The following is a 27,869-nucleotide window of genomic DNA, read 5'->3' on the forward strand; positions in this document are numbered from 1 at the left end:
GAATGCGAGTTCCCTGCGCTGGCCTTGAGCCGTGCTCTGCAGCACTCGCAGCGAATTATGAAAGCATCAGGGTTGGAAGGTATAAGATCAAGTCCAACTCTTAGCGTCACACCCATTTTTTGAGATTAAAGAACTGCTCGGTATCACCCCAGGTTTCACATCTGGTTATCACATCTAGTAATATTTTCTAATCAGTGGTGATTAGAAAGCATGCAGCTCTCTCGGGAGAAAGCTCACCCCTCTCACCAGACTCTGGCTGTAGATCTCTGTCAACCCAAGCACGGTCAGATCTAGGACCAAGCACCATCTGCAGACTCCCTGGCCGAGTTCCACCTTTGGAGGATATGCTTGCAGGGCATCATTACATAGCCTATGCTGCAATGGCTGCAGCTACTCACACAATTGTTTCTTACTGGTTTGTTAAAAGCAGAATGTTATGTAACACAGGACTTACGCTTAGCCTTACCTACCTTTAAATATGCCTTTTCCAACACTGAGTAGTTTCACTCATTTTAGTGACTTATATAGTACAAAACTAGCACGTACAAGTTCAGCTCTCCAAAGAGGCAGTAAGTCCATTTTTTCATTGTTTTGATCATATATCACCGTGGAGGCCTAGCCAGAAAACAGACTGGGGACACAGATCTGGGTGCAACAGAGAACGCAGGGCAGAAGACACGGTTTATTTACAAAAACCTACTTTTATACTTTTGCTATGAGGCCTGTGGATTGGAGGAAGGAATTCCCACCTCCACATCACATTGGTGAAGGGGACTGTCACACAGTCTTGTTTGTCCCAGCAGGGAATGTAAAAACAATGGCTATGTTTATAGAACATAGCTGATGTTTACATTAAAAGAGCGCGAGAAGGTACGGACTTCTCTTTTAATATGAGCGCTCAGCAAACCAGGAAAAACTCATGGCAACAATCATATTCTTTCAATTATAGTGCTCTGCAACAGCATACATACAGAAGCCAGGAAAGCAAGAGACATGTGCTGAACATCCCAGCAAATGACAGCACACCAGCAGCACCACACTGAAGAAACACCTCAGCTTTGGTCAGCTCAGAGGCTCCTGTCAAACTTCCAAGGAAGCCCTGAGACCATGGCTCTGCTCGCTCTATTTCAAAACAGTGGTGAATCCAGGGAGACTGTCCTACACGGATAAAAGTGCCCAATCGCACTGTCACAGATATCAAGGTTGGTTAAGTGCCTCTTGAATAAACCGTACTCCAGCTGCTCAAGCAGGAGAAGGTCAAATGAAACTTGCACTCTTCAAATACTTTCGTTTAGCAACCAGCTGAGAGCCCAAAGTGCTGTTGAATTCATTGCCAGTGGCAGCACTGAAAACAAACCAGAACTGTTCATTTTGCCATTACTTGTTCTGCTCTACTTGCCTCTAAACAATTATTGGTAACAATGTTTTATTTAAAAGCCAAACACTGACACTTATTTTCAATTAAATGGTAACCTCTAAACATGATTGAAATCTGGGTTATTGAAACTGCATTTAAATGATTCCAATTCTTGCAGACTTTTCCAATTTTTAACATACAGAAAACCTCTGTTCCTCCCAACTATAAAGAATGAGCAGATGACTATTTATAGACATCTAATGGCAATTTGTGTGCCCAGCTATACATATGTTTATGAGAGTCTGTAGAACTTTCCTGGAACAAACTGTGAGTTTGGTTTTTAAGTGACAATTGAATTCTAACATCTGTGCTATTAACAAGAACTACTAAACAGCAGTCTAACATGGCCCCATGAAAATACAGGGATAATACAGGTTCTTGCTGCATATGTACAATTTTACAAAGAAAATACCTACAATTTTCCCAGATGCGAAGGAATAAAATAGCAACAGCCTGTAGTTCAAACCATCTAGATAAATTAATTTCTGAGAGACATTGCAGGTAGTAATAGGTGAACACTTGAAAGATGTTACCGTCTAGTGTCAACCTCTATCCAATTCTCAGTAAAAAGAACTATAGTAAACTAAATCCATCAGTAGCTCTTGAAGTTTCATGAGGTTAGGAAAATTTCAGTTTGCAGCTGCGGGGTGTTCTTAATTTCATCTATCCTGTTGTAACACCGACCACATACCCTCTTTCATTTCCCACCCCAATTTCACCTCAAACTGCATACAATCAAGAAAACGCAGACTAGATCCTATCTTACAGTAACATTTCACAGTTCTAGCATTTTGGTGAAACCTGCAAGCAAAATCAAAGCTCTTATGAGCTTGTTTCCCAGGTGACATTGTTTTCAAAAATACACGAGACAGTGAAACAACCATCCACCTTTGATAACCAGGTTAGCAGAGCAGCACTTGTGTGGGTTGTAAACTTGTATTTTATATGCACTTTCCTTGTTTCAACACCAGAGCTACTAGACTGGTGCATTGTGCAGCAGCGTGTCCCTGAGAGTTGGAAATCCGAGCACTGTTTATTTCTGTGCACGCACAGGAGAGTCTCGAATGTGTTCCAGGGACAAGAGAGCTGTGATCAGGCCAAAGGTACAGGGTTAAATACAGGGAAGAAGGGGTGGATCTGAGGGATAAGGTCCAATCCGGACAGGGTAGAGTGGTGCATAGGAGGGGCCAGGGACTGGGAAAACCAATGGGATAATGGAAGCTAAGGAATATGGCTGCAAAGGTCCATGGGAGAGACACTCTTCTCACCCTCACCTCAAGGGGTGTTTTCTTTGTCTGCCTCAGCCCCTCCATCAGTTAGGGCACCATAACCTTGATGGCAGGTCCCTGGGCCTGCACAACAGACCATGGTTCTAGAGTCAATAATGGATCAGGTTTTACAACCCAAGGGAAACAGTAAGGTGCAGCACAATTCCTTCACCAGGATCCAAGCTTCCAAGGTTGAACAGCAGTCACATGCTCTCAACACAGGAAGCAGTGAAATCCCTATTCTTATTACTTGATGCCATGGATATCCTTCTCTAGTAACATTTAAATTTTTTTTTTAAAGTCTCCTCACTCATTATGTGGTTTATATGTATTAAGCATCACTATTTTTTTCCTAAAGAGTAAATAAATAATAATACAGTGCAGTTACTATGTTTCAACCACAGACTACCAATGTTAATAAAGAACTTCCAAGTGAGGTGGAACAGAAAACCTGTGGGATTTCTTTTTTTTTTTAATCAGCATAAACACTACTTAGAAGAGTCTATGCTACCTTAGGACTGCTTTACAAGTTAAATTAGGTTGGAGACCCTGTGCTTTCTGAAATATCCATGTACATACATATCCACTGTAATAACTTGCTGTTGCTCTGGTGCACTTGCAGCCTGGTAAATTCTTCATGCAAAAGAAAAGCAAGTCAAAGGACACTTTTAGACAAAGATAGGTACTTACCAAACACACAATAAAAGCCATATTAACAGACAACAAAGGGTATGCTGAAACGCCTACCTTCACAAACACAATTTTTAAAATTATACATCACAATGCACCCCTGTATCTGTTCCACCCAATATGTTACTTAAGGCATATCAAAGTAATCCAGATGTACCATGCACAGGATATGCCACAATTTTACCAGCTTCATTTGCAATTACATAAATTTTACTGCTGAGTCTTCTTTAGGACCTATATTGTTTAAAGGCATTTTTTTTGTACTCAGCTTTTCTGCTTTGACTCTGCATAAACTAGTTCACATTTTTAGAAGATTTTTTGTCCACAAAAGTAGTAGAGAAGGCAATTAGCTGGAATTTTAATACCATAAGGAGTTTTCTAAGTTACACCACAGGAAACAAAACACATAGACCAAGCGTAGGAGGGATCTGAAATCATTCTGTGGGGCAGTGCTGAGCATGCTGTTAGCAAGTAAACTTGGAGAAGTTCTTTCACACTGTTTCTTATGCAAATACAAATCAAGGTCTCAAAACAGAGGATTTAAATTTAAGATCCTTCTTCAAAGTTTATTGTCTTAGACACTACTGGAGCTCTCACCATGGATCAGATGCTGTAAGAATAATCTCAAGACTGCAAGTGAAATCCTCTAGTGATCTATAGCCTCATACCAGGCTCCCGAGACTGGATGCATGTTGAAAGATTAGCACATAATTTGAAGGGAACAATACAAGCTGTGTGTTAACTCCAATTCAGACAGGAAACCAAGACCTGCCAGGTTTTCAGCACGGCATTCTGAGCAGTATGACCAATCATGAGAACAAAACCCACCACACACAAAATAACATTGCCATGCCCATTAATTTCCACAGGCCTTTTCCAGGCTTGTTGTGGCCCTTGCCCTAAAAGGGACTTCTTAAACAATACTTATTACATCAGAACTCCACTTATTTTTGCAACTAGATTTTGGATAATAGTCCACAAAAATCACTCTATTTTGTCATTGGTTGTGAAAGTTCAAGACAGCACTGTCTAAAATTTAAACAAGATAAACTAATGGAACAAAAGTGAAAATGTGTAAAAGGAAGAAAAAAAGGACCATCAGTGTCTATTGCTTCAGCACTATGATACAAAGACTACAGTACAATTATATACTTCAGCTTAACTTGAACTGCAGTAGGTGAAGGCTTTAAGCACATTTGGCCAATAGCACTGCCGTATGTGCCACTCTTAGAATACCATGAAAAATTAATCTTTAGGGCCAGGGGAAAGATCCTAGTCTCAGGGCTACTTCACACCATTAAATATCTGAAATATTAAAAAAAAAAAAAAAAATCCTTTCTTGAAGATACATTCCCTTCCAAGTACAACTGAACTAGATGTGGGTTACTTTGAGGACTTCTCTGGAAATTCTCTGGAAAACTCTACCATCTGTGAGGTAACACTGAAGTTGAGAGCATTCTTCAAAACAGTGCAAAAATGAAAGAATGATGACATGTAAGTGCAACAAAATTCAGTTTGCAGTTTGTTTTAATTGTGGCTTGTTTTTTTTTTCTTTGCTGATGCTAATAGTATCCCCGGAGGAGGTCAACTCAAAGTATTTCATGTAACTAGCAAAGAAAAATATATTTTATATTCAAACATGCAGCAAAGTGGTGTGAGAAATAATTTAAAGTGAAAAGGAAGTTCTTTTAGCATTGTAAAACAAATAAAAGCTATCTTCTCCCCTATCCAAAATAAAGGCCTGACATAGGCTAAAGGATGTAAATGGTGCAAAACTCTGATACCGCAAATATGATGAATATTCTTCCCACCAAGTGACACGAACTGACCTGAATTCATTATCAGATTTTTAATTCTTTTTTCCAATATGGAAGACTGCAGCAGCACAAAATAACACCACTGATACATCATTTGTCTTGCTTTTGCTGCCTTTCAGCAATGCATTTATTTTGATAAGGAAAATCCACACACATTAAAATCATTTTTATTTTTCTCCATTTTTGACACCAAAAGTGAATGTCTTATGTTACAATTCTCTATAGGATGGACACAAGTTGAGCTATTTGGATTACTCAAAAAAGCAGTTTAGAAGGAAAAAAACATTAAACAGGAAAAAAACCCCAAAACTATTGCTTTGCTACAAATTACCATGTCTGTCCCAAAGTTCACAGAAAGTAAAGCTTCCCCATAGCTATAGTCTACACAATAACTGTACCTAGAATAAAAAGATATTGACTATTAACTAATGTTCTCAGCTCTTTATAAGTAGCACTTTAAGAATAAGTAGTATGATTTATTGCAATTTTGTACCAAGCAATAAGACTGAACATCTGTATGCTGCAGATTTAAGCACACCAAAAATGTATACATTCACTTTAAAAAAATTTTTGCTTATCACTCTTCATTGGTAGTAGTGAAGTCAGCTGCCTGCTCAACCAAGTTACACAATAGAGAGTGTTTCAGCATGCTTCCACTGAGAAACATAGTCAATGGCATGAAAGTAGTAAATCTCACCTTAAAAGATGAAACTGTAGCAGAAAATGCAGCAATGCCCTCTTCGTATAAGAATAAAACTTCATATGGAATTTCACACTTTGAGAATATTTCTCTACATGAATATTTAAAGATAATCACATAAAGCTGTGTTGAAAAGACCTTGCTTTTTTATAAAAGAAAAAAAGACCACTGCTAGGGTTGGAATTTAGACTGCTTCAGATAACAATCTTGACCCAAAAAAGTATTTTAGTAGCAAATTATTATGATGTAGTTTTTATTTTCCACACATATTACTAATAAATAAGATCCTCTAAGACATCTCTTGCCAATTAGATTTGTATTCAGCTCCTACAACACTGTAAGCACTAAAATGAAGGGATACATTTAAATGAAGTTACACTTAAACGGAGTTACTAATATGATACTAAGACTTTTACAGAAATGCAAACAGGTTTACAGTTACATTTACTAAAAAAGTTACAGTAATCTACAGAAAAGGTTGCTGTTGTACTCTCTCTACATCCTAAGAGATCAACTGCAGTTATGTTGTTACTAAAAAATGCATAAAGAAATGCATTTCCCTTCATCCCACATTAAAATCCTTCTCTGCTCTAATCTAGACAGAAGTACAACTTCTTTTCTGTACAAAGGAAAAGCTTTAAAGACACAGCTTCACATTTTACTACATTTTTGCCCTTCTCAGCTTCCAAGTTCTTGCAAAAACAAATATACATTTTCTCAAAAGTGAATTTAAAGGATGTCCACATTAAAAAAATAAAGCCTACAAAAAGTTCAAAGATTTAAAAAAATGTTACTTCCATGGCAGTGATCTCCTACTTGTCCAAAGTCCAGAAAGTTACTGATGTCCATTTAATATTATCTTTCTTCATTTATCCAATTTATCAGGTTCTAATCACATTATTTGTAATAAATCCTTGAGCCGATGAGAGGGCAGAAGAGTTCTCTACAATTAAAAAACAGGAGATCAAAGTGGGTGTGCCTTTCAGAAAGATATTCATTTGGCACTGCCCTGAGTGACAATTTTCAGGTATTTAGAAAAAGGATTTCCTTGATTAGTTTCCATTGACTGATAAACCAAAAACATGAAGACTGAAACAACAACAAAGAGAAGAACTTTTATCCACAGGGGAACCGGGCGTTCTTTTTTTATGGATGGTTTCTCCGACTTGATGTCAGCTGAGGTACCATATTTTTGCGCATACTTTGAGTAACTTTCCTCCAGTATGAAGTCACTGTGCTCTAGAGGCCGGCTTGCAGCTCCTTTGATTGGTCTACGGCAGCTAGCACTGTTAATTAAAAAAAAAAATTGAAATACTGCATATTTAGAAGAGCAATCTGAAGAACATAGGGAAGTTTTAGTATAATTTAAGAACTAAGAATTCTTTCTGGTGAATACAGTACCTGTAATACTATTTTTGAAACTTGACAGATAATGATAGGCATGCTAAAGTTAATAATTCAGTGTTCAGGCAAACATTTTAGGAAAAAGATCTCAAATGCTGCTTCACCCTATCCACATAAAAAGGATCATAACTGGCAATCAAACTGTAGAAATTGTCTATCTCTGTGTACTTTCTTAATGATTACTTATGCAGCCCCACTGGGATTTCTAAACTTAAGATTACCTCCAGCCAATAAGATATCTACTGATGGCTAAACCAATACACAGAACCAGAAGACAAAGCAGTAAGGATTAAAAAACCATATCCACTGCCAAGTTCTTATATACAAGGAGTATACATATATGATTTTTATTTAAAAAAAAAAAAAGAAAAGTGGTATGGATTTAACTAGACCTCAAAACAGGACAGTAAACTTGAGTGGTCAACAGATGCACTACAGTAGTAGTAACTGGTACTATATAGTCTCCTTATGGTTAAGACTTTATGCAATTGCAGTTTAAATTGAAGCTATAACTAACATGTTGGAAACACAGATGATTTCACATCTCAACATGGGGAAACTTTCTCTCATACCCTCTAAACAGAGCAGGTTTGTTAATTGCTTAATTAACCAGAGAGTTGCTTCAACTTTTGTTTAAATATAAAGACCCCCAAAAAAACCTCAAACAAACAAAAAAAAAGCCAAAACCCACAAGTAATAGCCTTTCCTAGATGCTATCCTTATTCACACTAGGAGTAATCAACATGACTGCCACTTAAAGGAAAAAATAGGGTATCTGAAAGTTCTTTCTGGCTTTACAAAAGAAAACTCAAGAATATGCTGCGAGATCTTTCGCTAATATAACAGCAGGCCTAAGCAGTTGCATGTAGTCAAAAACTTAAATATCACAAGTCACTACCACAGAAAAGCCCTTTCCATTTAACTTTCACCATTCAGAAATTCTAGTGATAATTCCTACTATAGCACCACCCTGTTCTCCCTCCTCCAATTTAAATAAAGAGGGGGCTGTTTCGGTAACAAATATATGTATATAGAATGGAAGAATAGGTGGCTGTCACAAATGTCATTGAGTCAGAGTGCAAAAATTGTTCTTCAGAAATCTGTCAATATAATCAGAAGATATTTCTCAGCTTAAACAGGTTTACAAGAACTGAGAAAAAAGCCCCCATAAACCTTAGAAATACCTAATTCCTGTAGGTGTTGATACTTCATAAGGGAACATTTCTTTAAGAATATCCCTTTCTACTCTTCTTTCTTCTGTAGTTCTCTCCAGCACCTAGGAAACCAAAAACAGTTAGAGGCCAAACAGACAGCAAAACAAAAAGCTTTTGCATAGCTATCTCAGTGACCACAACCATGTGCAATTTGTAAGAAGGAATGAGTCACCCAGTGACATTTGAGAAGTTTATTTCTTGGGTTTTAGAAGTTTGTTTAACCTTAATGATTGGCAGCCATCCGGTCACTTTTGGTGTCTTAAAGCATTTAGTGATCTCCTCAGTTTCCTTTAGATAAAGAATAAGTTGTATAAATCCTATACACCTGCCACCTGATCATGTAGATGATAAAAAAAAAAAAAAACTTAACCATCACCTCTATCATGGCTGTGTTGAGCAGATCACAGGACTGGTTGTGACCGCCATGATTTAAAAAGCACTGATGTGGGCAATCTGTCTCTTCTTGCTGTAATAAACCATGCCACAGTAAAGTAAAATTTTGACTGGAAAACCCCATCAGCAGTTTGGAATAGAACATCAAGTTTACCCGCAACTTTCTATTTGATAACTAAGTCTACATTGCAGTCATATTGTAAATGAAGTGTTAACAGCAGCTTTATCTACAGCTACAGGAACAGACAGCATCTTGCAATGTAAAATTCCACAACATTACAGTAGGACATTAATACAACTACATATACTTGCAGGTGCTTTAGACAGTTCTCCAAGAGATATAATTTTTGGCAGCTTGACTAGGTTAACAGTAAAAGAATTCTTTTTTTGATAACTGACAGGAATCTACAGATACTTTTTTAATTCAGGCATTTGTTCTTAAGTAATTCTACTTCTTGATTCCCTAAATTAAAGTACATTGCATTTTTTCAGGATAGGCTGATTTACAAGCTCAAAGGGAAATAACCCAAGTCTACTCTTCTTTCAAGCTATTCAAAGAATTTAAAAGGAAAAAAAAATCTATGTTTTGTTCAGAAAAATAGCAGTACAAGAAGAAATAACACATTAAAACATATTTGTCTTAGGAAAAAGGAAAAAATCAGATTTTCACACACACACACCCAAATCTGAAAGGGGAAGACAAAAATAAGTTTATGTTCTCTTTCATGTCATGTCACAACAGTAGTTTCTTTTGACTGGTGTCACCTGGGCAATGAAATCCTCCACCCCCTCTGTACTAAGCACATACACACAAGAACTTTGTTCACAGAGAGTAAGCAAGAGCAATCTAAGTTTTAATTTATTTACTTCAGCTGTCATCAGTGGTTTCTTTGGTGTTCTTCTGGGCATGTCTGAGAGTTCACTGACTGACAGTGTAGGAGTTGCATGCTTGACATTTCCAGGCACCCTATTGCCAACCTGCTGAGATTCAAAATTGTTCAAACTCAGAAACAGCCAAAATACAAAATGAAAAGGGGCAAGGTGGCAGAACCAAACAGAATCTTTATGTGCATTGAATATATGCAAGTTAGAAGTTAACTCAAGAAGGTTATGTAACAGATACTCCAAGTTCAGCAAAGGAAACCCACTGCTTATCATTCCAAGTAGTTTCTTTTAAGCCATTTAGAAACATAAAAGCTATTTAGTTCACAAGAAAAGCCAAACTTAAAAGCAAATATTCTGCCTGCACTTAATTAAGAAAGTATCTAAGCTTTTAAAGAGGTTCTTTTCAGCCCTCCCCCCTCAAAAGACATTAGATGGGACCTAGGTGTTGACCTAGTCCCATCTCAAAGTGAACAGTATTAGGTACTAAACCAGGTACTGAATATGTGTTTTCAAAGACTACTGAATAGTCTTACTTTCCTTAAAACAGTCTTCTATTTATCCAAACCAGAAGAATTCTGTCTGTGAAGATACGTTACAGAAGAATACCACAACTGATTAAACATAATTACTAAGCATATTTACTAGGGTCTTGTTGCTTGCAGCCAATATAGTTTCATTTATGGTAGTACTCTCTGATATTACAGCATCATCTATAGGCAACTGTGCTGTAGCTTCCACCTGTTTGTTTAAAACAAACAAAAGACAACAATTGAATAAAAGAGGCACTGGGACCCTAAGAGTGAGAGAAAAAAAAAAAAAGCTTGTCTATTACAAAAGCCTCTCATCACCCTTTTTCTTGGTGTTCTTCTTGACACTCTTGTAGACTCCCTAGAAAATGCCTGCAGAGGTCCACTTTTTGAAGATCCACTTGTCCAGACAGTCTCAGTAACTCCATCTTGAGAACAGGTCTATTCAAGCATCAAACACATGATCATATACATGAAAACCAGCTCCAAACATCTGATACTCACAACCAAAAACCAAAATAGCATGCACACTCCAAAAGCAACATGTCTACAATCAAAAAACTGTGGATCGTAGTACATTCAATAATGAATAGCTAGCTAGATTAGTAGCATTGACCATAATACTTACATTTGTGTACACTGTTGTTCAAATACAGAACTGAATAGATCATGCCCAACAGTAAAAACTGCTAATTTGCTCACTGCCCTGGAATGAGCTAACACTATGAGGCGTTATATCAAGTCATGAACAGCAGACATGAAGCTTTCAGGCCCATTACATTTCCTGTCTATACACACACACAAAAATAAATCTATGAGCATAAGCAGAAAGCATCACCTTGCTCTCTACACAGATAGGGCTCTATTCTCTCAAGCGGAGTTGGGCACAGTTTATGCACAGCCACCTATGTTTCAACAGGAACTAATCTTCAGCCACAGGGGTCAGGGACAGAGACACTTAATGATCTTAAAAATCCACATACAGGGATGAAACTAAGTTTCAACAAACTAATTTTCACATAGTAGCAGGTTTAAACAATCAAGCCTGACCCAGATCTCTCACAAATCAAAGTTAACTGCATGAAGCACCCAATTTTACATAACAAATGCAGCTCACTCCCTATGCCTTTACTGCAAGTTCCATGCTCAAAGTAAATATCCCACTCTAAACTTATTCCAACATGGAAAGGGAGATGTGGATCTGCTTCTTTAAGATTACATACAAGATTTTCTTTTTTATTTGGTGAAGTTTAAAAATAAAAATTATTACTTTTTTAATACTTCCATCTTCACATATTAACACCTCATACAGTGATGTATTGCCAAGTTTTTGGAAGTTACATTCATTGCTACATAAAGTTATACATTGCAACTGTCAATTACAGGTTCAATAGTGGAAATTACTTCTACCAGAACAGTTTTAGCCCCAGAGCAATATGTTAAGATAACAGGCTGAAAAGCATTTATTAATTAAGAGGGGACAGTGAAACTAGAAGCTGAGCAGCTTCATGGTTCTATGATACATTCTGTATAACAGCTACTACATACCCAGCAGAGGGAGCACAAGTGTTTCACTTCATTCCTAAGCCACTAAAGTACTTTATAAAACGAATGCACAGACCTCGGGTCCAAACGGATTCAGATTTTTTTTTTTAATAGGATTGTAGATTTCGGCCTAATTCTCCACAATTCTTTACCATTTTAACACTTTTGATGAAACATGTTTTAACCCCTTCTTAAATATTTACCAGATACTGCATTCTATTCCTTCCCACAACCTACAATCAGAGCTCTCCACCTCAGCCCCATACACTTTCTATTTGAGAGGTATTCCTTAGAAGCTTAGAGAAAAAAATACTAATTTCAGAATGGTTCTACTCAAACACAATCCACTTAGGAAGGAAAACTCACTCATACTAGTAACAAGAGCTTCCCATCCCAGACTATTTGACTACAAATTACTTATGATCTAATGAAAAGTTAGAAGCACTTCACTAGTAAGTGCCCCTCTTCTTCAGATGCTTCAATCTTACGTTCAAAGTACCAAGTTTCAATTTTTTTCTTGCATGTAAAGTCTAGGAAAAACCAGAACTTACTGCATAAAACCTATCTAGGCTTCAGTGGAACACAGTCAACAGACAAAATAAAACAGAAAAAATAAAAATCGTTGTCTACAGTTATACTTATCTTCACTTTCAATGGAGCAGGCCTCTAACTATCAAAATCTAACACTGATGTTAGGTACACCAATACCCTGTATGTAACCAGAGAAACTACAACAGTGTGGCACACAAGCAGCGTTCAGCAAGTGCTTCTAACAGTCACATAGTGGAGCTACAGATTATGACTTTACCTCAGCTATCACATACCAAGTTACTATACATGTAGTCAAAAAAAAAAAAATACAGGGATGAGTAGGGGAACACAGCACATGCAGAATGTCACTGTACAAAGTTTCAGGAGACTAATTCTACATTGCTCCTTAACATTTACATTGTTTAGCCTGCCTCCTTGCCAATGCCATTTACTATGATGTGTCAGGCTCAGTTTTGAACTCCTACTCGAGATTCACCTAATGGATTAGAAGGGGGTATTTAAATTAGGTTTTTCTGCCAACTTTTCACTATGAGGAGGTAATTAAACACAAACAGCTGAGCTCAAGGTCATCCAGCCCTCCACTGCTGACTGATAAGACCCACATGCCTGCTCAGCCTCCCCACCCAGTTTCTTTTGCAGCAGTCTGCCCAATAACTATCTATCTATTTGCACTCTCTTCTTAGGAGAAAGCCTCCTCCAGCCATGCCAAATGACAATCAGTCTTGCCAGCTATGTATGCCTGGTTTAAAACCAGTGCTACACAGGACCTAGAAGTAACTAGCAAGTCTGCTCATGCCACAATGCCCACCAGCTCAGCCTCACCATGCTTCAGACACTCAAGTCTTTGAGCCAATGGCACACAGTGCAAAACAGCTGAAATAGTTCTGCAGAACAAGCATAGTCCCTCGACACATTAGTTGAAAACCTACAATACAATTCCACAGGAAGAAGGGGAGGAAAGAAAAAAAATTTTCTTCATGTTCTGGCTTTGTTCTCAGTAAAATACATGACTACACACACTTGCTAGCCAAAAGCATTAAGTTGTTCTTGGCTTCAAGCAGCTGCAAAATTTTACTGGGGGGTGGGTGGGGCTGTTTGTTTTGGGTTTTTAGATGGTTTTGTCTGTTTGCTGTATTTAAAAAAAACCAAAAAAACAAGAAACTATCAGAAATTCAAAGGTAAAAGATTTAACAAACTCAAGAGATTTTCTGAAGAACTTGGCAATTGTGAAATTAGGTACTTTTTTGATTATTCCTTTGATTAACTCCTGGCAATTACAATATGCAAGGTGCAAAATATTGTATCTGTACTGCACATGTAAGATTGCAAGACGAAACAGTAATAGTCTGATACTAATATAGTGAAACTGGATGACATAAAACTGAGTAGACAAATCATCACTTCAAATGCTACAAAAATACCTCACTAAATCTCTTTTATTCTGTAAGCAAGTTCCTGAAGACTGTTTTGTTTGTTGACAGCAGAATTAAATATCTTTATTACACTGAAGCTGGCAAGGATAACTTTTTTTAAAAAAGTAATTCTTAAAATACAAGATTAAGATGCTCATTATAAAGACCATTACAAGCAGAAGTTGCCTGAACAAACTGAAGAATATTTGGGGCATTAAACTGTGTGTGTGTTTCAATTTTTTGAAGTAAAATCTGTTCAGTTTGTACCCTAAAACTCCAGCTTAAAATAAGCAAATTAGTTATGGATCTCCATAACTGTGTTGTACTAGTCAAGGTCATATAGCAGCATTTTACCCACTTTAAGAAACATCCATAGCTAAAGCATTTTTATACATATACACACACACTCTACATAGCAAGCATCTGGCATTTAACAAAACATTGAGAAATGTCATTGCGATCTGCTAAAATACACCAAGCAATTAACAAGTCAAATTCTGAGTCACCGAATGTCACAAGTCCTTTACTGTAGCATAACTCTACTACTAACTGGTCAGATGAACAACACACACTGTAAAGACTCTAAGTGTCCTAAGCTGGGGAACAGGGTATTTAGTGACGCTTCCACATCAGGACAGATGAGCCATCAAGTACCAAACCCTGTATTCAGCAGACTGAAAATCAGAGGTGCTTCTGTAACATCCCTCGTGCATCAAGACAGCAGAACTAACATTTATAAGTAAAAGACAGGTGGTACATACAGGGAGATCTACACTTGTTACTTATTCTTTTTCTTCATAGGAGAAGTTTTTCAACAAATTTGTGTCTACTCTGGTATTGTTGCTACACAGTTGAAGAAAAAATATTATACAGATAGCTAGTGTATGCATGTACACACATACACCTATACGTATAGGCATATACCCAAATACATTATTCACATATTACACTTAAATGAATCATTAAACAGATGTATTTAAAATTAATACCTATATCTGTAGCTAGCTATATATATCTAAAAACACTTCTTAAAAAAACCCAAAAAAAACCCACACCCCTTTGTTTAAACTTTTTTTTTTTGAGAAATCACTGCTCTTAATAAATTGAGATGATTACAAGCATCCAATAGAAAGCCGTAAGCCCATGTGACTTAAAAAACTATCAGGTTTCCAAAACTAAACATGTTAACGTTGCCTACTAGTCTTCCCTAGGAGGTGTTACAGCAGCTGGCAAGTCAGACAAACAGCTTTTAGCAGACAATAACTCTGAACATTACCAGACATGCTAAAAACAGCCACTAGAGTTATTTCACAAGATTTTCAAGCTATATTAGAACAGGTTTTCTAAAACAACTTTTAAAAGACAGCATAGCTCACTTAGCCAAATGTGATGTTAAAAGTAGTAAGGTGTTTAGCAAGCACATCCCCTGCAGTTAGTAGCTGTTCCACATGCTGCTATGATAAACATACCTGGTTGTGTTCAACAACTCTTTTTTGTTTGAGAGCTACTGGCGTCTTCGTCCTGGTTTTCAGAGGTTCTCTCTTCTCAAGCCTCAGCTCAGTCTTCGGATCTGCAACCAGTTTTAAGACAACTAGTTTCTATAATACTAATGGTTGTTGTACTAGTTGAAACCAAATGTATTTTAATAAAAATTCATTTTAAGAGGCAACTTAACTCTCATGAGTTACCATTTCCTTAAAAAGCTGTGAAACAAGTACATTGCTCTAATAAATGTATAAGAACAAAGACATTTTAAGACTAACCTTAAAATTATTTTAAAACCCTGACCTACAATTTACGTTTTGTGCTAAAAATCCTACATTTCAGATAAGTCTTGACCAATCCAGCAGTTCCATTTAGAAAGTGGTATCAAACTGCAATTCCTTTAACCAAAGTACCATTCTACTGTTGATTGTAGTAAAGGTATTGAAGCTTGTCAATGGTGTTTGAAGTTGTTAGCTTAGTTTCTTCTAATATATGTCCTTTTATATAAAATCCCATTTTTGATGCAGTAGAGAGTGGTTAGCAGTCATCTCACCAACAAGAGGATGCATTATTCTAATAGCATTACACCAACATATTTATTTATTAAAAAATTCTTTTGCTAAGGGAGAAAGGGAGTAATTCGGTTTGAGTTTTTTCCCCAGGGTGTGAACAGTTCAGTAATTATATGAAGCATATAATTTCATAATATAGTCAGTAATTATAAGAAGTTAGCTGTCAGTTGTGACTGGGCTCTTGGCTGTCCCAAACTTTAATAAATCAATCTCTAACATCCTTTCCCCCTTAAAAATGCAAGAGATAAAAGATGAAAAACAAGCCCAAATGTGCAAGGCAGATCAATCCAATTACTAATTGTATTTCAACCCCTATGTCCATGGAAATTCCTGTAAAAACAAACAAAAAAACCCCACTCCCAAAAACAAACCACACTAAATAAGCATCTTCTAAGCATCTGCATCCAAGTAACTCTTCAAAACCTCTGCTGTTGTTTTTTCTTTTTTTTTTTGTAAATTGCACAATGATGTGTTTCTGGTTCCACTTCCCCCACCACTACACTTTTTTGACACAAACTTGATATTAAAACCACAAAAACCACACCCAGGACCAACCAATCAACCCACCCCCAACTAAGTCCATAAAGAACAGAGCATAAAAGGGGTTGAATCGTAAGTGTCAGGTCCTAAACAGAAAGGAACAAAAGTTTAATAAACAAAGATTCATTCACTACCCCATAGTAAATAACTACTGTTATTTACTGTGAGCATCATAGGACAAAATCAGACTGGTACTCAAGTATGCAGTGCAAAGAACACTGAAACACCCAATATGCAGTTCTCCTATCTATTGGATTTACAGGCTTCAGTCTGGGGAAAAATGGATAAAAGGAACTGGTTCAGTAGCAAAAGGTTTCCTTTCCCAGGACAGGCACCTGGATCGCTGTGCTAGTACTGCATGATCCAGTACATGACTGACATGGCCCACAGCAGCATCTTACAGCCTCACCCAACAGCAAGATCATAGGAGAATAGATTGTGGAAGATAAGGAATGGGGCTGTGGCCGAGCCTCATCCCTAATGGGGTGCAGCCATATAAGACAGGTGAACAGCACTGAAGAAGGGTAGAATGCTGATGTGTATTGACCAATCACAAAAGAGTAAAAGGCACACAGGTGTTACACATGTGAGAAAGAAAGGTATAAAGAGTTAGAAGGAAAGAGAAGAAAGACTTTTGCCCGCTGTGCTGCCAGGAAGAAGGCTCAGGTGGCCGTGTTAGGGACAGGAAGGAGTTAGCTGTTAGGGACAGGAAGAAGCAGGAAGAAGAGAAGGAGTCAGTGTTGCATGGAGCTGCCTGTGAGAATACACAGAGAAGGTAGAGTTTTACTATAGGATGATAAACTGATGGTGTCAGTCAGCTTGAGACCACCATCCAGTGGTGACCATCCAAGCACTGACACTGACAAAATCATGCCCTCTTTAGGTTATTTCTACTGCAAGTATTATTCATGTATAATTTGAATCATTCCCATGCAAGTTCCACTCAAGTCTTACCTTCTTCATTGTCACTGTACTGGTCAGAATCATTGTTTCCATTCTGTCTGGTGTTCTCAGTAGCTGAAATGGCTGGTAGAGGTATAGGTGCCTTCAGGTCAGGACCTTGTTCCATTAGTTTCAAAAGCTTTTTCTCGTAAAGTTTCCTAGTAGTAGCTATAATAAAGAAGAATACGTGCTAAAGAAACAGTTTTAATCTTTCCTGACTTGACTGATGGAACTTAGACTGTTACATGTTCTTTGGGAAATAATGTTTTGTTTCTTTTTAATCAGTTTGTATAGCCCAGAGTGTCTAAATATATATATACACACATACACCCCACCCCCCCAAGGTACACAACTCTGCCTCTAAGGCTTCTAACTTTTCAGTTTAAAAGAATATTTAGATAAACTTAGACAAATTTGTACACTGGAAGTTATAGAAAAGAAATCGATGGAAAGTGAATTTACCTGCTTCTTAGCTGTTTTGCTTCATATGCTGCAATATACAAGTTGTTATTCCCTCACAAAAAAAAAATTTAGTGAGTTTGATATTGCAAGGGCAACAATTTCCATGCAAATTGCACTATTATGCTCCTAATTCCCTTACCCTGGAATTAATGCCCTTGCCTTTACCTTGTTGTCAAACTCAGTCCAATAAGCATCAGAGGTAGTGCAAGCAAGCAGCAACAGCAGAACTTTCTGCATGCTGCCATCTAGCCATCAGGCTGGCTCGCTTGATCTAAGAGGACAGCTGTTTAAAACATTTAAAGTCTAGCACATAGTTCCACATCTGGACTTTGTTGGCAAAAAATCTGTAGAGGTGAGTGGTGCCTGAGCTCCCAGCTGCAGAAAAAAAATTCTAACTTTTGAAGTTTTCTGATAAGAGGAAACCACCATTTAATTAAAAGCAATGGCAGCCTCTCAAGAAAGAGTCCATACCCTGTAAGAATTAAAGGCAATAAAGTAGACCAAATGTAAATGCTTTTCCAGTGGACTACATAGGTTCCTGAGTTTTTCATACTTGAGTACTATCCGAGAGGTACGGGATGAATGGCAAGGCATGCAGAATCAGCTAACTGAAAATATTACAGATAAGACTTTGAATACACACAGGACTGCAGCCTCAGTCACGGACACTTCCATCCACCTAGGATTTCAAGGACATTCCACAGAAGGCTCTGCATACTACAGACAATCTCTTTTTGAAGAGTTGTGAAATCAAATTCCCTTGCCATTAGGCTACTGCACAATCTGAAAGGCAAGGCACTTTCATCCCACATCAGAGATGAGTGTCCAAGGCAGGAGATTAGGCTGGGGTCAGGAATACTCCTGACATAGGCCAGCACACAGGATAGAATGCTAGGCTAGAAAAAAAACATTAGCAAAAAAAAAATTACTGCAAAATACAGTGAGTAAGAAATGCTCTAGGGATAGGGAAGTTCCCTGTTCTCATTCTGCTCTCAATACTATTAGGTTGTTATGTAAGATGTATTTCCTATTTAAGTGGGCCCAGATCTAAACCTCTGTATCAGAAGACCTAACTACACCAGCACTGAACTCTAAGTAATAGTTACACAGCTTCAGAACAGAACCTGGAACATCTCCAGCTGGCCTAGAACACTAGAAGCAAACTGCAGACTTGCCCACCTAAAAGGCTTCAAGACTTCTCAATGTAAACAGTTCAATTAAAATATTCTAGGTGGGAAGTAGGATTGCAACATTACTGCTACTAAAAAGTAACTGATTCAGAGGAAGTTCAAAAGTGAGGTTTAGTAAGCAATCAAACAGATCAGTATCTACTAGTTCAATTGACTTACCTACAATGGGGCCAGGATTTACTCCATACTTCGTAAGTTGCTCTTGAAGGTCTTCATTAGTCATCTCTGTTATATCTAGATCATCCTTCTCCTCTGGTCTGGGTTTGTCAGTTTTCTTTGTAGCTTTCTGAGAGCAGGAGGGAGAAATGAGAGACAGGGTGTTTCCATGTGATGTGTTAATACTGAACACATCTTTTTCTTCTAAGGGAACAGAAGACATAAGCGTACTAAACATATAAACCCAGAAAAATTCATTCTATTCTTCTCCATGATCACTACTACAGCTTAGGTGAAACAGTACAAACATCTACACCTACTAAGAAAACACGCACAAGTTTTCTACTTAGGAAGGAAATACCCATTACAAGTCTCCTCTAGAGCTAAAAAAAAATTACTCATTATTCTGATCTTGTGTTTTAATTTGAAGTTCAAGTATATAGTGGGAGGGGACTGCTTTCCTGTGACTGAAAAAGTAAGCTTCTAGCTGTTTTACCATCACTACATGAAAGTACAAATGTTTATTTTACATTGGCATTGCTTTGCATTATTTTTCTACCTGGTAGATCAACATTTCTTCCTCTATATGGAAGAAGTTCTTTCCTACTTGTCCTGTCATTCTCTGTGAGATTACATAAGCGTTACCAGGAAAAGCAAAAATCAGAAATTCTTTCAAATTTTCAAAATCCTGCTGTCTGCTTAGGCCTCTGCTACTTGTAGCTCAAACAAATTCTAAACCAAACTCTCGCAACACTTACTGGAACGCATGGCAATGCACTATCACCACATAGAGATGGCTATCAAAATAATCTGCTGAGATGCTACTCCTAAATTAGCAGTTTCTACTAAATCCAAATAGAGTGATCGTAACATTTCTTCAACTTGAGAAGCCTCTGTTAGTACAACAGGCATTGTGAAAGTGAAGAGGTAAGACACAAAAAAACATGCTAAGGGTTTGCATGTTCTTTACTAAGAAAGACTCTTAATACTGCTTCGAAATAAGTCATATTTGTATCTCAAAATTGTACTATATAAACAGAGACAATCTCTGCACTTACCATTTTTCTCAACTCTGTTGTCCAGAGGGCCTATCTGGTTTTTTTTGGTACTAACAAAAGACTATAATTCCAAATACAAATGTGCTATAAACACTCAGTAACAATTAACAGGTCTTTTTTCTTGTTGCATTTTATAAGATAGCAACAAAACACTCTAAGATGATTTACATGAGCCAACAGAACCTATCTAGCTATTAATGTCAGTTCAATATTTGTTTGCATGCAAGCTTGGTCTTGCCTCCAATATCTTGGTATTTCATAGCTAAGCAGGGACCATATGAGGGTTTCCCAAATACATCTGACTCCAAATTTTCCTCTGACTCCTGGATATTCCAGCATGATGAACTTCAAATCAGCTGCTGAAAAGCAACAGAATCTCCAAGAGATCATAGCATTTCTTTATTCTAAGAAATAGACTCCAAACAGTGTGAAGAAAGTATAGAGTTGTTAAAGATTTGACTAAAGACAGATGTACAACTCACTTTATCAGTCATTCAACTCCTAATTAGTTTTTAAAGCAATTGAGCCTTCTTACATAGTACACGAGAAATAATCTACCTGCAGCTGCACGAGACTTTTATTCACTTTTGAACATGCTGGTCATAACATTATGTCAAGTTAAATATCACATTAACTTCAATTTCATATTCAATGCACTTTTTCTGGACTACTGAACTGTCCAAACAGAAAAAAGTTCTGAAAAAATGCTGGGTTTTCTTGTTGAGGTGTGATTAGACTAATGAGAGCCCTGGTGTTTACCCACATCACCAAACAGATTAACCAAGATGCTATTCCAAATTTCAGAAGAAAACTTCCATGGTGCAGGATGACACTTAGAAAAACTGGAAACCTAATGTAATGTATCTTCTCTACCTTTGTTCACTTAAGAGATCATAGAAGATGCTATAATGATCTATACCAGAAAAACTACTCAGCATTCTGGATGCTTTAAAGAAATCTTAGCCAGCAGAAATCTAACTGCAACTAATGAGTACCAGGGTACTCTAACACAAGTAAACTCACATATCTCATGGTTTCTTTGTAGGCTTTTTTCCTTCAAAATGCCATTTCACTTTTTCCTGCACTACTGTCATAAACAGATCATAAAAATAGCCAATTTCAGGAAAGAAAAGAGTAGGGAGGGGATGAAGAAAGGTGAAAGTAATCCGTGTTCTTTGATAATTGGGTCAGATGCATTCATTTTATGTTCTGCAAGGTCACAGGTTTTACTTTTGAACACCTATTTTCCTTAGAGCAGGAGCAAATTACTTCCCTCCTGCAAGTAGAAAGCTGCCATTTAGCAATTTGCTGCACCACAAGAGGAGTCCCTAGAAGCAAGAGGCAGGATAAAAGAATTTCTCATACCTCAGCTGTGGTATGACAGCATTAACTTCAGCAACAACACTATAATGTGTAATGCACCACTGTACTTCTAGTGCATCATGACAACTTATTTGCTGAACTACACCATGAGACAGATTAAAAGAGCTAGCTTAAAAATTTAACACTGTAAATTAAAAACAAACAAACCAACCCAAATACAGTAAGGTGGTGCAGCTGACCACTTTGCCCATAATGTAAATATTTTTGCAATAATACACCCAAATCTGTGTAAATATTTTTGCAACAATATACCCAAATCAATAAATCCTTACCTGAAAATCTTCTAATCTCATTCAGAGCTCACAGCATTAAAAGAATATTTCTAGTCATTGCCATTTTCTAGAAAATGGAAGACTATCTGCATACTTCACTTGAGAGATTTGTTCACATCAGAGCTAGCAATTTGGTAGTGGTATCTGTCAGGCTCAGTTTCTGATTGCCTAGGAACTAACTCTTCAAACAAGTACTCAAGTGAATTATAAGCATGGGGCTGCCACACAGCATTATCAGAACTAGGGCCACAGAATAACAACAGTATAAGAGGAGTTCATCTTCTTCAAGTATCATCTCTCAACAGCACAAAGCTTTCACATTCTTTTGTAGCAAGAAGAGCAGAAAATGCAAGCAACCAGAATTCGGACTTGGAAGCTACCTACCCCTTACCTTTGGCATTCCTGCTGAATAGAAAAGAACAGCCAGAGACCAGCTTAATCAGGCAAACTTCATAAGCACCTGTACTAGTCCTAGCACTGTCCCAAAGACAAGCATAAGAAACATGTTGAAGAAGCTGTTAAATAATAAAACCAACAACTATGGAACATCACTAGAAAACTATTTTCAAATCCCAATGTAAATGGCATCTGCATCAGGATACGTAATGATTTTAATCCCAAACAGGTGCAGCTTCATCACTAGACACAAAAAGGGTCAGCACTTATTTACAATTTCTCTGAATGAGGTTAAGATAGGTTAAAGAAAGCCCAAATCACACCAACAGAATGCTGTTTAATTCTCCAGTTTGCAGAATTTCCTCTGGTAACAAATAACTATTTCTCTAAGGAGAGGTGAAGATAAGGAACTGGATAGGCAAAGTGTTAATAATGGATTTACAGCATGAAATAGATAGGTCTTTATTTTCCTTGTACTTTTTATTCTACCATACACAATCATTTCCTGCAGTAGAATTTCCTTTTTTAAGAATCAAGTCCTACTGAACTTTTTAACCTTAAAGGCCTGGAGATAATATTTACCAAAAGCTACGGGACAGACAAAATGAACAGCAAAAAGGAAATTATGCAGCAGCAAATACTGATACATGCAACTTAAATAATTCACTACCTTTTAACCATAATTAGTAAGTGCCAGACTTAGAATTTCCAAGCCCATGTACAGCAACAGTTACAAATTGTAAGCTTACGGACGGTTCAACCCTTCCACCCCCTTCTCCTCCCAGACACTAATTTCCATGTTACTTGGAGAAGGAAATGTACCCAACTCAAAGTCTGAAGGTGCAGAACAGCATGGCAGGACATATCCCTTCAGTGGGAATTACTTTGGTCACCTCATGCCTGCTGCCCACAGCCTTCTCTCAGCCAGCAGATGAGCACCTTTGAAAAGGCCACAAAGGATTTAAACTATATTCTGGGTGACATTTGTGTGGCACATCATAATTAAGACATACAGCTACACAGGAAACACCAAATAGATTCTCTATCTTCACTGGGCACACATAGATGCTTTACACTGTCTCACCTATCCAGTACATTTTCTACACACCTAATCTTCATCAACTACCAGTTTTACCATTACCTTCTCTTTTCCAATATGGAAGGGGTTGAAGCTCTTGTTATCTATGCTACAGATATCACAACCACTGCATTCTAACGATGAAGAGCTGAAGCTGGCTCTTTATTTACTTGGCTACTTGATTAGAACAAAAAACCCAATTACAATCCAAACAAACAACTCTCTCCCCCTCCCCCATCAAACCAAACATCTTTATCTGATAGGTCTCTTGTATGACCTTTCAAACAGGCCCTTCAAGTCCAGATGTTCTCATCATACCTTCATTAACAGGAGACATCTGACTGATCTTTTTCATATCGTCACTTTAAAGGTCAAAAATATCACTCAATGTGTGTTTTAGAACTGATTCTTCCAGGACATGAAATACACAATAACATCAGTCATCATAATCTACACATTCTAAGCTCTGAATAGCTCCTGCTTGACAAACAGCATCAAGACAATATTTTTGGTACATGCTTTAAAATAATGGTCCTAGAGAGGCAAAAATGTGACATCATAGTTGCTTTTCCTGTGAGCTGTGCTGACATTCAGCCCCTAACTAACCAGAACAAGGGGCACTGAGATGCAGATGGTTCACTCTGCAGCAAATCAGTGTCTTGCATACCTAGTCGCTGTCCTCACATACTACTGCTAAACATGCTTAGGGGAAAAAAAAAAAAAAAAGTTACTCAAAAACATTAGTAGAGCTGGACAAGCAAGCTCCTCCAGACAATATTATCAGACTGAGGCACAAACAGGCATGACTTTAAAAGCTTTTCCTCTTCTGATAGGAATATATAGCCAAAGTGAGCTATATATTCTTGGGCTGGATAGAGTTAAGCCAGGAGAGTGATGGATTCAAAACACATAATTTGCAACAGAATTCAAACTATGATATTTTGTGTCTGCACAGCTTTTATCAATAGAAAACAAGCACCTAAATGCATTATCAAATGCAAAAAAAACCACTAAAATGACAGTCTAGACAGTTCAAAATTATTAATACAGCAATTATGACTACAGCAATGTCAAAACTATAATGCCCGTACTAAGAGATCCGGTGTAGCTTTCAGTGACTGGAGCATGGATATTCAGATTATTCCTTTGCACGTGTTGCTCACACCCATTTTACGGAGAGCGATGCCTGCCCCCTTCAGGACCCCTGAGCCCGCCGGTGATCCCGCGGGTGCCGCAGGAGGAGCCGCTCGGAGCGGGCGCCCCGCGCCCCCTGGCGCCCGGCCCGCCGCAGCCCCGCCCGCGCCGCCGCACCCTCCGGCTCCGCGGCACACACGAGGGCTGCAACTCAGCCTGGCTGCGGGCTTCGAGAGCCTCGTAACTATTTGCTCGTAATCAAGGGAAGGGCGAGCAGGCCCAGGGAGGGGTGGGGGAAGGCCTGCTCCTTTATTTTATTCCTCCTTTCCATAAATCCTAGCAGTTCCAGCTTCCCCCCTTGCCCCTTATTTATAACTTCTTCAGACGTTTCAGTGCTTTGCTTACTGTCCTCTCTTAATCTTATCACGATATTTTGCTTTGGTTGTTCACCAGAATCCCAGTCCCCTGGGATGTCAGACTTCCCTTCCTCTTCTTTCCAGCTGTTCTGGGGGAAAGTCACCCTGGAGACAAGCGTGGTAATCTTTTTGAAGGAGAGCTGCTCAGAGAAGCACCCTTATGCCAAAAGACATTAACAAGGACAACAGTCAGGCTACAAGCAGTTTCAGAACTACGCAAGTGGCACAACGGAGGCAACAACTACACATCATGCAAGATTGTTTTGCTTGGCAAGTATTGTTTGAGATTTTTCTGAGTGTTTTGGTTTGAGGTGGTTTTTTGGGGCAGGGGGGCAAGGGGAAGGCAACACAACACACGGTCCAACGGGCCCAAATCTGAGCAAATACTCAAATACTCTCACTAGAGTATTTGCTGAAGTTCTGGAACTTCTGATGATACAGTGCTCTGATACTAACACATAAGATAAGCATAAATAGCACAAAGCCTTCCAGATATTGTTAACAGGAGTACCACCCATTCTGTAAACATCAAAAAAGTCACCCATAATTGTTTAAACTTAAGCACTATGGAAAAGAAAACTCAGATCTAGGATAGGAACTAGCAGTTCTGAGATGTTCCTCCGCCAACATGCATGAATTAAGTCAGATTCAAGCTCATCCTGTTTTACTTAAAGGCACCTTATGAATGCTATTAGCAGACCACTCTAAGTCAAATAAATATCTATTTCACTGTAACTGCATTCAGTGAATGCCAGTGTCTGAAAATAGACAAATTCTAAGGTAAATAACTTGGGTTTAGAGATCTCTTTCTCTTGAAGTTGCAGTTTTCAAATTTTTAATTCAAGAACTGTTCTCTTGGGCTTTTGAAGGTTAAAGCGTGAAAGACCTTCAAAGGACTCCATTTCTCGGCACTCTCTTAACTAATGACCTTTGAAACACAGTATCTAAGATGCAATTAAATAGTTGTACCATCACACACATTAGAATTCCGGAAGCTGATAATCATTATCCAAGTATTTTCTCCAGACCAGACATCTTACAATTATCAATTACAAGATTGCTTTCTCGATATATGCAAATTTATAGTCCACTTACGAAAAATTAAGAAGTAAATCACATTTTCCCAAAGAGAAAAATTCCAAATGGCATCAGCTTCCCCTCTTTCCTTACATGTGTAAATTTTAAGAAAACAAGCACAGCGGACAAACTGAACAGGCATCAGAGACGCTTTCCTATAAAACACATCCTAGAAGCACGAGCAGGACATCTACATTACACAGACCCTCTTTATACTAAATAGTCCACTTCATTAAGCGAAATCAACCAGCTGTTGCCTCACAACTTAAACCCTTCATTTAGAGGCATTTACACCGAGTAGCATTGCTGCCGTACAACCGAGACAGAGGACGGGAGTCCCTTCCTGAGTAAGTTGCAACCTCGTGTAGTTCTTTTGCTTCGTTCCTCCAACACCGAAATAATCTACTTAGGAGACCACTCGCCAAGGTACAGTAAAGGTGTCCCAATTTATAGTCGGAGGGCTGTCGCACTCCCCACACGCGGTCGCCCTGCCCCTGCCCCCCCAAGCCAGCCACTCCAAAAGGCGCTCAAGGCGGGACGCACCCTGGAGGAGCGGCCGGCAGCCCCCGGCGCCGACCCGCCGTCCCAGCTCGTCCCCGACACGGGGCAGCCGCCCGGCAGCGCCGCTGCTCCTCTGCCCCAGGCGGCGGAACCGTCCCGGCGGGGCACGATCCCGCCCTCAGCCGAGCCGGAGACTCTCCCGACCCCGTGCGGGGATCCCGGCGCGTCGTGCCGCTCCCCGGCGGGCGGAGGCGGCCAGCCCCGTTCGGGCGGGAAAGCGGGCCCGAGGCTGCCGGGAATCCGAGGCGGCGCGGGCGGGAGGCAGTGGTACTCACCCGCCCGGCGGTAGCGGCGCCGCGGCTCCGGGCGCCGAGAGGTGTGGGCTCCCGCTCCTCGTCGCTGGAAAAGTCGGGCTGCGCGAGGGCGGGCGGGTTGCGGGCGGTGAGGTGCTGCAGGTAGAGCTGCACGTACACGTCCTTGCGCTGCTCGCCGCCCGGGAGGCTCACATTGTTAGCGATCAGCTCGCTCTTCAGCTTCTCCTTGGTCAGCACCGACGGATCTGCGAGGAACTCGGGCATCGCCGCCGGCAGCAGCCGCCGCCGCTCTCCCGGGAGAGGCACCAACAAAGCGCGGGGAGAAGGGGCGGGGGAGCGGGAGGAGGAGGACTCGTCTGCTCCGCGCCAGGGACCAGCTCCACAGCGGGCGGCCGCGCGCACCAAGCGCTTCTTCCCAGCCGGCAATAAACCGCGCCCTGATTGGCGGGGAGGGCAACGAAGAGGCCTCCTTATTGGCTGGCGGGCGGAAAGGGGGCGGGGCGCGCGGGAGCAGCGGCGTTGGTGCTTTGCGCGAGGGACAGTAACGCAGTTTAAATTCGGCTCGGGCGGGAGAGGCGCGCGGAGCGGCGCTCGCGGGCGCTGGGGAGGGCCAGAGCGGCGGTGGCTCTCTGTGGGTCCCGGTGACGCCGGGGCCCCCCGGGGCCCTTTCGGGTGACAGGTGTGTCCCTGCCGCTGGGAGCGCCCCTCCCTGTCGCGAGCGGCGGGGGAAGTGGTTACCGCGATCCCAGTTACCTGCCGTGATCCCGGTGTCCTGCCGCGACACCTGCTGCCGCCTCTGCCTGCCCCGCAGGCACCTGCGTCCCTGGCGGAGCGCGCCGCGGGCAGCCGTCCCTCCCGCGCTGGCACCGCGGGCCGGGCGGGCACGGCAGTTCTCTCTCCCGGGGATAACCGCCCTCGCCCAGCCCTTCGGCTGTCGGGCTTCAGAAGAAATCCAGCCGGGAAATCGGTAGCTAATCTCTTAGTGTGACTGCCGCCGTTACGGTGACTGAAACGCAAAAAACCCCCCAAACTCGCATCTATAGTACCGCAGAGTTTGAAAGTAGTTTTA

General features: G+C 39.7%; 1 protein-coding gene across 7 annotated transcripts; it reads right to left on the bottom strand.

Annotated features, from left to right (window-relative positions):
• Positions 1 to 5,343: 5,343 nt before the first annotated feature.
• Positions 5,344 to 27,805, bottom strand: TMPO (thymopoietin). 7 transcript variants are annotated; one of them, XM_063396262.1, is made up of 9 exons: positions 26,822 to 27,805; positions 19,175 to 19,301; positions 17,376 to 17,531; positions 15,294 to 15,394; positions 10,637 to 10,756; positions 10,431 to 10,526; positions 9,771 to 9,881; positions 8,481 to 8,572; positions 5,344 to 7,178 (listed from the first exon to the last, which is right to left on the bottom strand). In XM_063396262.1, the coding sequence occupies exons 1-9, from the start codon at positions 27,062 to 27,064 to the stop codon at positions 6,887 to 6,889; spliced, it is 1,338 nt and encodes a 445-aa protein (XP_063252332.1). In that variant the 5' UTR covers positions 27,065 to 27,805; the 3' UTR covers positions 5,344 to 6,886. The 7 variants fall into 7 exon arrangements, with proteins under 7 accessions (XP_063252332.1, XP_063252331.1, XP_063252334.1 ...); XM_063396261.1 differs by having other exon boundaries at positions 9,771 to 9,884; positions 26,822 to 27,803; XM_063396264.1 differs by lacking the exon at positions 10,637 to 10,756 and having other exon boundaries at positions 26,822 to 27,803.
• Between the last annotated feature and the right edge of the window lie 64 nt (positions 27,806 to 27,869).

This window comes from Prinia subflava, chromosome 4 (assembly GCF_021018805.1).
Source record: "Prinia subflava isolate CZ2003 ecotype Zambia chromosome 4, Cam_Psub_1.2, whole genome shotgun sequence".
Classification (NCBI taxonomy): Eukaryota; Metazoa; Chordata; class Aves; order Passeriformes; family Cisticolidae; genus Prinia; species Prinia subflava.

What these genes read in the sequence shown, in the direction of transcription:
- TMPO (XM_063396261.1), bottom strand. Translation starts at nt 27,064, where the DNA reads ATGCCCGAGTTCCTCGCAGATCCGTCGGTGCTGACCAAGGAGAAGCTG. An exon ending in CTGCAAGCAACAAGACCCTA is followed by an intron (nt 9,885 to 10,430) that starts GTAAATATGCTT and finishes TTTGAATCTCAG; the next exon opens with CAGGTTGGCAATAGGGTGCC. An exon ending in AACCACTGATGACAGCTGAA is followed by an intron (nt 8,573 to 9,770) that starts GTAAATAAATTA and finishes TTGGTTTCCTAG; the next exon opens with GTGCTGGAGAGAACTACAGA.